General features: G+C 42.3%; 2 protein-coding genes across 4 annotated transcripts in view; one reads left to right on the top strand and one right to left on the bottom strand.

Annotated features, from left to right (window-relative positions):
• Nucleotides 1-1,878: 1,878 nt before the first annotated feature.
• On the bottom strand, nucleotides 1,879-11,225 carry COPS4 (COP9 signalosome subunit 4). The gene is made up of 10 exons (XM_068187705.1): nucleotides 10,678-11,225; nucleotides 9,477-9,556; nucleotides 8,582-8,733; nucleotides 7,465-7,568; nucleotides 6,541-6,694; nucleotides 5,289-5,439; nucleotides 4,794-4,964; nucleotides 3,387-3,502; nucleotides 2,939-3,023; nucleotides 1,879-2,442 (listed from the first exon to the last, which is right to left on the bottom strand). The coding sequence occupies exons 1-10, from the start codon at nucleotides 11,223-11,225 to the stop codon at nucleotides 2,309-2,311; spliced, it is 1,695 nt and encodes a 564-aa protein (XP_068043806.1). The 3' UTR covers nucleotides 1,879-2,308.
• LIN54 (lin-54 DREAM MuvB core complex component) overlaps nucleotides 11,123-11,262 on the top strand; it is a 39,820-nt gene continuing 39,680 nt past the window's right edge. For all 3 annotated transcript variants that reach the window (XM_068187691.1, XM_068187690.1, XM_068187688.1), the window contains exon 1: nucleotides 11,123-11,262. The gene's annotated coding sequence lies outside the window, so the exon portion shown is untranslated.

Raw genomic sequence — 11,262 nt, 5'->3', positions numbered from 1 at the left:
GCCATGGAGTGGTAATGATTAGCTATATAAAATAATGAAGGATTCTTGAAAGTCACTTGTTGATCAACTGATAGATCATTTAACTATTGTTCTAATGTGAGAATGGTGGATCCAGTTTTCCTTACCTAAAACTGTCAACTGCAGAATAAGAACAAAGTAAGACAGTGTATAGTCTCTGCCATTTATGTTCCTATTTGGATTTTTGTGAGAAAAACATTTATTAATGCTTCCATGTCCAGGCTGTATATCACATACCTGTATCTCCAGTGGGCTGGACTGATATCCCACAGAGCATACTTTCTCCACTCTTCAAGCTCTTTGCATATATATAACATATTGGACCAGGTGCTCTGAGCCATTCCCTTTACAGGTTTCTCTAATGCCTCTAGCATGGGCAGGGCAATGGATTACAGCAATATCTGCAGGTAACTGTACTTACTCTAATAAATTAGGTCTTCCCTGCTGATGTGAAAATTACACTCTCTTTCCATAGCATTCCTGTTGCATTACATACCCCAAATGCTGCATGTGTCAAGGCTACACGTTCTGTCCCTTGTGTGTTCATCCTTGCTGGAAGTGGCTCTGCTTCCCTCACCTGTCCCTGGCTCACCACGGCATTCCCTGGTTAGATTTGGGAATGCTGTCAGGGCCATCAGATAAATCAGTCTGTGGCTTGAAATGTGCATCACCAAAGGTCATCTTGGTTTTGAGGCTTGACTTGGCCACTTCAGGTCTGTCCTTTCAGAAATGGTTCAGTAGAACTGTTTATTGCTTTCCAGAAGTCAGTCCTGGCCCACAGGGAGAAAAGGTCCACAAAACAGCTGTGAACACACACCACTATGGCTTTTCAGGAATGGATTCTCCTTTAAGTACCAGACTGAAGCAGCAAACAACCTAAATGGGAATGTATATGAATGGCATACATGGCCCATCTGCAAAGGGCATGCTCCAGGAAAAGAGCTCTGTGCAGAAGTCAGAGCACAAGCAAAAAGAAAAACAACAGGCTCCAAACTAATAGTAACTATGTCAGCATTTCTCTTGAGAGAAAATTCTCAGCCAGTACCACTTTGAACAAGTTACAAGTAATTTCCCTTGGAAATTGGTGGTCGAAATACCCTTCAGCCTACTCTCACCATTTATGTCATCACTTTGCTCTTTTATGATGATGCAGTACTAAGATGTGCAGCACTTGCACAGCAAAGAAGAACATCATAATTGGGTCTATACTCACCAGACAGTTTATTACTGAGTAGTAATGTCAACACACCTTGAAACAAGACACTTCTTTACAAACAATGACAAGTGTTAAGTATAGGAAGTGTGCATGCTGCTCATTCCTGTTTAAAGATTTTGATTTAATAGCAATTAGTTTCTGCTGTGCTTGACATCCTGAAACTTATTAATTCCTTTCTTCAGGAATGTTTGCCTTGTCAGCCAACTTGGTTTTGTTTCTCTAACCCATTAAAGAACTGAAAAATATGATGGATCCAAGGTATGGAACTAGATATGCAACTGAGTGGATAATTGAGTGGATGGAGTTTCCAACAGACTGGAGATAACCAAGCATAGAAGCCTCTGAAAACCAAAATATTTGTCATGTTTTTTAAATGTGTGTATCTGGCAAAGCAAGGATGGGTAAAGAGTGCCGACCTCCAGACTGATAAACACCAGAAGGGCCACTTTGGTACTTCATTGCTGTGCATAAGCATTTCAAGTTAGTCCTGCTTATCACATGACACCTTGGCATGCATTTTATAAGCAAAGAAAGAAAAAAAAAGGTTTTTATTTAACATTTCTAGGAGCTGAAAATGCAATTACAAAAATCTGTTTTATTTCAAGTTACTGTTTAAGAAAAAAAAGAAAACAAAATCACAGGTCCTTACAACACTTAAACCAAGTGGCATATCTCAGCCTTTATTAGAATAATTACAACTAAAGGAAACATGGTGCTTCTATTTTCATAGCAGAACACGCATCATAAGAAGTAACGGGCTACAAAGCTATAGCAATACACTGGGGAAAAAAATAAAATTAAATAAACCAAACCCAAAGCTCCCTGCAGACATTACAGCTTCTTTAAAATGAAAACCACAGAGCAGAGTGCAATGCAGAGGCAGCAAAAGCACCAATCTAAGCTCAGAGAACTGGGAGCCTGTCACACCAAACATGGGATCAGCTAGCTGTGTCCTAAGCCGTAGTGAAAGCAGAAGATGGGGAAGTGAAGATGGTGTTTTGTTTGTTTTCCAGTCCTGCTCAGCTCCCCCTGCCAGCACAGCAGGCAGATGACTGCCTCCATTGGGAGGCACGGTCACTGAGCCATCTGGGCCTCCATGGCTTGCGCTGTCCACTCCGGGGCTGTCTGACTGATCTTCTCCAGAAGGTTGTTCACCTGGAAACACAGGGACTGAATCTGCTTGTCCCAGGTTGGCAAAGCTTCACGAGCTGAAAAGAAAAAACAACCAATACTAAACAAAATAAGTCTTAGCAATTCCCTTGCCTTGTCAACTGCAACCTTTCCTTTTGCCACTGCCCTCACCTAGCTCACAGAAGAAGCTTTCCTAGCAGTGACACCAGGATCACTTCTGTACTCAAAAGCTGCAATTATTTTGGCTACCTGTTACAAGTCTAACTCCTGCGTTGAAGCAGATTGGAACAGAGAACTTGTAAGTGAACCTGTTCCTAGAAGAAGACTGATGGAATAAATTCACTCTTTCCTGTGGGTAAGAGGCTGCAAAGACCGCTGCAGGGAGTGGGTCAAGTGTCAAAGGTTGTCCTTTATGGCCAACTCTGCCACCTCCTGGCTACAGCAGGACGAGCAAGCTCACTTCAGGCAGAAGGGATTATTCATAAACTTAATTTCCTTATCCTGGCAGGGACCACCTCAAGAAGCTCACTCTGAAAGGTGCTAAAAAAAAAATAGTACTGTGGTTGCACTTACTCTCAAAGTGAACAATTCCATCAATCTGATCAATAAAGCCGTTCATGCGACCCTCAGTTATCATCTGAGAAGCGATCTTCTCTGCCTAGAATAACAAGGAAAGATGTCAGAAACTTAGTCCATTCTCAGAGAAGTTAGAAATTATTCAGACTTAACAGTCTTATGGGTTTTTAACCAGGTCCACATACAGGGGGGAAGGAACCTACAGACAGCATTCACTACGTGATTAGACAAACAATCAGTGGCATCTAACTCCGCTGTTGTTCATTCCACATTGTGCCACACCCATTCTCATAAGATGTGCTAGATACTTAACATTCCTCATAACATGGAATATTTAATTATTCCCTAATATTTAACTAATTTTCCTAATATTTACCATAGACATTTTCTCATGCCATTCATGCTCCTTGTCTAAAAAAAAAAAAAAAAGGTATGAAATGGATACCTTGGCTGCAGGTATCTCTAGTAATGCTCCAAGCTCTTCAAAGGTAATGTTGTTGTAAAGTTTGCTTGCAGATAGTAAGTTGTGTTCAATAACAGCTCTGTCCAGAATACTGGAGCCTTTAGGGTTAGATGAGGAAAAAAAACCCAAAACATTACTCTAAGATTGAAATACTGGTTTATATAGTACAGCAAATGAAAAAATGCTTCTCTTCCTTTTTCTGAAGTGTTACATGTGCAGAAGGTCCAGATGCATCTGCCTTGGATCACTGTTAATCTGCCCAGAGACAGCAGACAGGAACAAATGGATGGCACATGGCTGATTTTAAAACAGATAAACCTTTCATTTAATTTCTAGAGTAAGCAAGTGGAGTCCTTGCTACAAGACTAACTGTCTGAATGGAGGGGGTTTGACCTCCTGTGATCCTAGCCTGACAAATGGAAAGACCATTGGGGGTTTTCTTACTATTCATTATGGCTCTTAGGGGTACAATTAACCTCTCTCTTCCTCTGCTTGTGATAAACCCTTATCTGATGTCTCTCTCCTTGACTGAACAGTTTTCAACAGTATAACTCATTTGCCCCTTAACCTCTAGCTGAAGATAAGCACATTATTAAACACCAGCTAACCTGCATTCTTTAAGGACAAACAGTACAGGTTATAAATAAACAACAAAGTCATCAAGGGAAGGAATGCAGCATATTGCTAGCAAGTACTTTGAACCCAGTTTTCACTTCTGCAAGTACATGGTTACTTATTTTTCCTTAATCAACAATTATTTTTCACTAGGAAGATTTTCCTGATTCAGAGGTATTTCATGCCTATGTATTTTTCGACTTTTATATTCTTCCAATCTAGAAAACTGAGACCAGTGTGTTTAGGATACCAGCTAAGTCATTACTTGACATTTTTCCTGACTGTTCAGAGGTTCAGGATTTAGTGCCATGTCAGTGGAGACATGTGTGAGGTCCAAACCATCCCCTCACTATGTCACCTTCCTGTCAAGTCAGGAAGCAGTTCCAATAAATGTATCATCAGTACAGACCATTTATGGCCTGCATGCATGTCATGGGTTTCTAGGCACTCTTAACAGTGCCTGAGAAGCTCGCGAGGACAGAGACTCCATTAGAAACACTGGGAAATTATCAGTGAAGACGACTGTACATGGACAGGGAAAGAAAATGTGACAAGTTATCTTCTAGAAGAGTATTTCAAAACCTTAATGGCAAATCATAAATATTAACTATATCTAAAAAGCCTTACTATCTAACTATACATGCTGAAAAATATTTTATAAATTATGATATAAGCAATAACAAATTCTTTTCCATGACTCTTCTTGACTGATTTGGGAATTCTAACTCCCATGGATGAACACCTAGCATTACAAGGTTTTAGAGAAGTGTGTACCATCAGCTGTAGTTGCTTTCTGGTGAGGCATTAGCATAGCTGCAAACTCTTGCAGTTGATTTCCACGGATAATTCTGTCGAGATACATTTTCTCCAAGATCCCATAGGCTGCAAGCTGCTGGCATCTCTCATCCTTGAAGAGAGTAGCAAGCATGCGGGAACGCTGTTGTCCTAGGAAAGTCAAGAGGAATTCTCATAACTGACCACCAAAACACTGAGTACGTAGAGGTAAACAGCAGGAAGTTACCTTTTTCCCCCAATGCATGCAAATTACAGCCAACAAAGCTCTACTGAGTAAGGAATTTGGTTGTGTTCAGTTCAAAGGCAAAGACACTGAACTAATCCAACTCTGAGCTAACAGTTTGCCAACATGTAATTCTGACAACGTGTTCACAACTTTGGATTCCTCACCAAATCTTAGTCATACAAGTAATACACAGGCTGACTTGTTTCAGGGGAAATACCTTTTACACAAAAACGTGAGGTGTATTTTACCTGCTGATGCCAAAATCGTACAATGCAATGCGTGTTTCAATGCCTCCAGCCGCTCAGTCTCATGGACTATGCTCTTGTAGGACAGCTCGTTGTACCTTTGGGCAGCCTCAATGAACTTCCTTCTGTAGTCGAGTACTCGAGCATAGCAAACCTAGAAAGGAAGGATAGCTCAGAAAAAGAAAAGCAGCAGAGGTGGCTGCATAATACAGGTGTGTAAAAATTGCACACTGTCAAGTGATAGCTCCCATAAATACTGCTCTTCTGCTTCCTAAGGAAACGTGTGCCTTCAAAGAATTAGCTTGACTTAACAAGTCCTTGCTAAAGTATCATCAGGGAAATCAATTGAAAGGACATTTCCCACCACTGTTCACATGCTAAACATTGCAAATGTTGAGAAGCCATGTATTGAGCCTAAGTAATTGAAATATTGTACAGTTGATAATGTACTTGTGTGTTTCCCCTTCACTACTGGCACTGACAACTACCACTTAGACAGCAATTTATGTTTCAAGTATTTGCTTTTCCCTTTCAGCATGGGAACACCACCTGATATTCCTTTGTGCTTTTCTAAGATTCACAGAAAATATTTACACTTTCAACTGAGTGCACACTTCAAAACTTTATATGGGATGAGGGAAAAAGGAAAGGGAAATCCAACCAAACACTGAGTTACTGCTCATGGCACATCTGTTTTGTGTCACAGAATTTTAAACACCACCACACTTGACCAATTCTGTCACACTGTAGTAATTAATGCTCATCAGTTACTAAAATGGTTTGAGAAGTTTGTGTATGAACTATGTACACAGTAAACCCACAAAAAAGCAGGAATGTCAGCAGTTAATTTACTACTCAAGACTTTAGGCTACTTTTATGTATGGGACTTATTATTTACTAGGGGGTGGGAGGACTACTACTGTCTCTAATATTGGATGCAATTTTTTCCCCCATTTAGATTTATAGACAAAGGGGGAGGCAATATTTTCAACAATATTTCAGATTTTTTTAGCCAAGTTTTTATTTTCTATCAGTAAAGCTGGCATTTAAGGAACCATTACAGACTTATCTCCAAATGGTAAGGAATGAATTGTTTAATAACTGCTAAGATGTGTGTCTCAAGCTTCCAAAACCATATAGCTTCTCCCTTTGTCTCTTTTCCCATGATGAAAGTTTTAGCGGCAGTGCAGTAAAATATCTCAAGGTGGAATTGTCTCCCTTTAGAAAGAGAAAGCAATAAAGCAGGTTAGACAACCTTATAATGGATTTGCAGCTGTTCATTAGTTGATTCATTCTGAAGCAGGGAAGCTCGATTGATGTAAGCTTCTGCTTGAACTGGGTCATCATCCTCCAAATACAGCCTGGCAATTTTCAGGTAGGTCTCAAGTTTATAATCTACATTGTACTGCCTGTAGAGGAAAGAAAAAAGCAAGTGCTCAGAGTTGTTCCAGAACTACCTTTGCTCTTAGCTGCTCTAACATTTGTTATGATTCTTAAGCACTTGGCAACATTTGCTTTACCCTGCTTTCTTCTTCTCTACTGCCAAATTAGTGCTTTCTGTAGAGAGTAAGGAAATTTGAGATGAATGCCAATACAGAACTGGGTCCTGCAAACACCAGTAGAAATAACGCCGTCCACCAAGTGACGAATGTACATTCTCATAATCCATTTTTTGCGGACTGGAAGTTTGCCACCAGTGGTGAGCCACTTGAGTTAAGAATCAACCTTGCAGTGCAACAAACAGGTGCTAAATAGGCAAAACCTACAGCAATTCCTTCTATGCGCACAGTGAGAAAGGGGAAAGGACTGCCAGAGAAAACTAACTGCAACGGTTCTACACCTAAAAAACCCAAACAAACCAAACTAAAACAAACCCCACCTCAGAAACACACAAAAGAATCCCCAACTGCATTTGTTAATACCCAAATCGAATTTCAAACTATGTCTTCATTTTGAACTGAGAAGGTGAACACATTGAAAAACTGCCACCTTCCAAGGGACTTTCAGTAACTTTAGAAACACTTCTGCAAAATACTATTAAAAAGAACTTGTTTATCAACAAGAATAATTAATAGTGCGTAACTTCTGGTGCAGCAAACCCCAAAATTCTCACTTGCAGGTCTAGTTCAGTACAGAGAGAGCAGGTACAGCTAACACCATAGAACTGGGCGTAACATACTTTTGCCCTGTTTCCAAAGGGATCCCCACCAACACTTGTGCTGCATTTCTCCAGTCTTCTTCTTTCTCATAGATTGATGCAAGATGTTGCCTTATTGAAGCCACCTGAAAGACAATAAAATCAACAGCAAAAGTAACCATCATTTATAAAGCTTTTAAAAAGATGAAACAAATCTTTCAAGAACTGGAGCACCAAGAAGCACAAGGCATTTCTTGCAGTTACATCTCATATCATGCCTGTGAGGTAGGAATGAGGTGATCTGTGATTAGATCCTAATGAAGAAACTTCCGCTTTGAAGAGCAGCTGTCAGCAGGTAAAATATTAGTGCTTACAACTTGGGTTTTTAACTGGAAATGTAGGTTAAAAAAAAAGAAATAATCTGATATACTGGATTTAATTTCTGCATAATCACGATGACATACATGCAAGCATGTTTAGCTCAGAGTAAATGCTGCTTAAAAAAAGATAAAGAGAAGCAAATAAAAATCATGGCAGAAACTACCTTGACTTTCTACTCCAATACGAGATCCTAAGGCCTTTTTATGTAAACAACTTCTGTAAGAACTCTCAGATGATACTATGCATTTGGACAACAAAACACAGAATTGAACTGAAAAAGCAAAGCAGCATATTCAGTAGTTAAGCAGAATTGGATTCCAAGAAAATATTTTTTCCTGGTAAAATAATTATGGCTAAAATAAACACACAGAGAAAATTTATTTATTTTGAAACAAAAGCTATTTTTCCAGGTGCATACTCTTCACACCACCTGTCTGTTTTACTACTCAGCTAAAAGGCAATACAGTGAGTAGCAGCCTGTCTCTCCAGACACCTCCAGCAGCTCAAGGACTGTTTCATTGTAACAACCCAATTACTGGAAGCAGAGGAATTACATGTCCATTACCATGATGAAGTGGCAGTTTGTAATCTTTGGACAGTCCTAAGTGCTCTCTGCATTTAGCTCAGGTTTTCCATGTACAGGACTGAAAAATCGGACTCTAAGTAGAAGTATGTTTTGAGCAGCTTTTTGAAAGGCTTGAAATAGTCAGCAGACAAGGAGGGGAAAAACTAAAGCCAAACCCACAAGCCAAAACCCGTCTCACCACTGATCTCTCACCTGTTCTTCAAATGAAATAACTCTGGGCTGTATCTTTTCCAAGGTGAAGTGGTAAATTTCTTTGGCTGTGCTGTCAGGGAGACTTGGAAGATGTGTGCAGAAATCTGTGAGCAGCTGCCGTGAGATCACCAGACTGACATTCTCATTCACCACTGGTTCAGAGATGCACAGAAGAAAAACACAGAATAGATGCAAAATTTTTCAGTGCCTTCACTACAGGTGATAATTTGCTTTTACATTAAGTCTGAGTATTTAAATTTTAAAAACTATGCAAATGAATGGGATTTTTTTTTTTTAGATAAAGGTGGGTTTTCCTTTTCTTTCAGAAACTGTTTACACTAGAGGTCACCAGAGTTCTAACCCCTGACAGATAAATGAATTTTTCACCTTGATTTATAGTTCTCAGTTGCTGAAATATCTTGGACAAAGTACCTGTTTGGGCTAAAGCTCACTAAGCTTATTCTCAACTTTAGAAACATTATAGCAGATATAATTTACAGAGATGTTCAACAAGCCAAACACCCAGTACAACACACACACAAAAAAAAACACTAACAATTTCTTGGCAGTTTTACAAACGGATGAAGGAGGAGGCTGTCAGTTTAAATACCACTTCGCATCCAGTACAAACTTCAGCACTCAAGAGAGACTGCTTTGTTTTCACCTTCCACTGCTGACAGGTTGGAAGGCTGTAATAACCACAAAGATTACAAATCCATTCCCTCTTCACTTCTGAATGTGGTGATGAGGGTTCCTCTTCCTGTTGTGTCTGAGTTCCAACAGGACAAAAGTACATTGCATTTACACAGTCTCACGTAGAGCTAACAAATACACAAACCCACAGAGCTCTGGCCTTCACTTACTGTACAACCACTCACACCACTTATGCACTTACTTGCTTCTACAAAAGCTTTCAGAGCTTCAAGCTGTTCCACACCCGACAGCTGAATAGCTTTTTCCAATATTTGACGGTACCTGTCCATAAATAAATTTTAAAAAGGTTAAAAACCACACAGTTTTTCACTTAGAACTTCTGCCTCTCTGTGTACTTTCTATGTCAGAGCCCTATTTTTTGCTCATATTTTCTATACCTTGAGATGGCAATTCTCCAATTCGTTCCCAAGTGTCATGAACATTCACCTGGAATTGGTACTTGGCTCTTCTTAAATCCCGGGACTACATTCTCAGTTAACAGAGCTCAATCATTTTGTTATCTAAGAACATATGTGCAATTTTTGGAAGTTTAAAATAATAATAATAATAATAATAATCAAATGCCCAGGATAGCGCATTGAAAAAGCAATGGAATCTGTATTGCTCATAGATTCAGATTAATCAAGGTAGTCAAACGTTCAAAATGCCACATTCAATGTGACTGAGAAATAGCGTAGTGATAAATATTATGTTACAGCCACGTGACACCAACACAGGTGTACTCCATGTGTTTTCAAGAGCTTATTCTGCTAAAAATAGCAAGTTCTGTTTCATTGTTTCAGCAAGCTAATGAAGCTTTTCCTCAGTGTGTGTCACACTGATGAAGTACTACGTCCGCGTGGAAGCCACATTTTGAGGGGAAAATTTGCAACGTTTTACACGAAAATCCTAAAAGTGACACAGCCTCCCTAGAACACAAGCAACTGGACAGGGAGTCAAAGAATTCCAGGTGACAGATCCACACCTGACTGGAGTCTCGGAGTGAAAAGCTATGCGACACATCGCGCCACGAGAAGCTCAAGCCCTAAGGGCTGCTGTCCAAAACACGCACGTAATGAAGCGCTAATAATTCTTAATAGCAACAAGAGAGTCGCTGATACATGCACGGCAGCAGAGGAAAACAAACTCCCCGGCCTCTCGCTGTGGCACACCCAGGGGCAGCAGCAGACCCCTGCGGGGGGCCGAGCGGACACGCGGGAGCCTGTGAATGAAAAAACTACACAACCATGAAGCGAAACCTTTCTGTCTCCTTTTTATTCGAAAAAACGCGGCCGCAGGACACGACCCACCCTCCCAGCGCACGGCGCCCCCTCACCCCGCGGGCGGCTCGCAACCCTCGCCCCAACGCGGGGAGGCGGCAGTGGAGGCGGCCGGCAACTCACTTTCCCGCCAGGTCCTTGTGGGAACCGCTGGAGTTCATCAGCTGCGCCAAGTCCTGCCTCACCGCGCCCGCCGCCATCTTGGGAGCCACCTCCTCCCACCATGGAGCCGCGCGCGCCGGCAGGAGGGGGGGGTGCGTGTCACGTGACGGGGGAGCGCACGCAGGCCGCGGGAGGGGGGCGCGGGCGGGCCGGCCCCGCGCGCGGTTGGTTGCGTGGGGGGGGGCGGGAGGGGATATCCCACGGAGATGTCCCACGGGATTTACACCGCGAGTGGGATAAAGCCGGACCGCCGCCGCCTCCTCCTCCTCCTCCACGGGTGGTGCCCGCGCGCGGCCCCGGAAGCGGACGGCGGGGAGGGGCGGTCCCGGAAGCGTGGGGCGCTGCGCCGGCGGTTGCCAGGGCGGCGCGGTATTATGGGATGCGGCGGGGGAATGGCGCGGGGCGCGTGATTTTGAACAAACGCGGCGGCGGGATCGGCGCGGGCGCGGCCGCCGCCGCCGCGGCCGCCGGGAGCGGCACCGGGAGGCGCCGGCACCGGCGAGAGGCATCGCTAGCGGAGGGAGAAGAAGCGCGCCCGCCCGCCCG

Source organism: Anomalospiza imberbis, chromosome 4 (assembly GCF_031753505.1).
Source record: "Anomalospiza imberbis isolate Cuckoo-Finch-1a 21T00152 chromosome 4, ASM3175350v1, whole genome shotgun sequence".
NCBI lineage: Eukaryota > Metazoa > Chordata > Aves > Passeriformes > Viduidae > Anomalospiza > Anomalospiza imberbis.
The sequence above is the reverse complement of the archived record's forward strand: the minus strand, read 5'-3'. Positions and strand labels throughout refer to the sequence as shown.

Coding starts and splice junctions, on each gene's coding strand:
- COPS4 (XM_068187705.1), bottom strand. CDS start 11,225: ATGCCTCTCGCCGGTGCCGGCGCCTCCCGGTGCCGCTCCCGGCGGCCG. Junction 3,503..4,793: donor GAAAGCAACTACAGCTGATG/GTACACACTTCT, acceptor CTAACCCTAAAG/GCTCCAGTATTCTGGACAGA. Junction 3,024..3,386: donor TAGAGATACCTGCAGCCAAG/GTATCCATTTCA, acceptor TTGTTATTCTAG/GCAGAGAAGATCGCTTCTCA.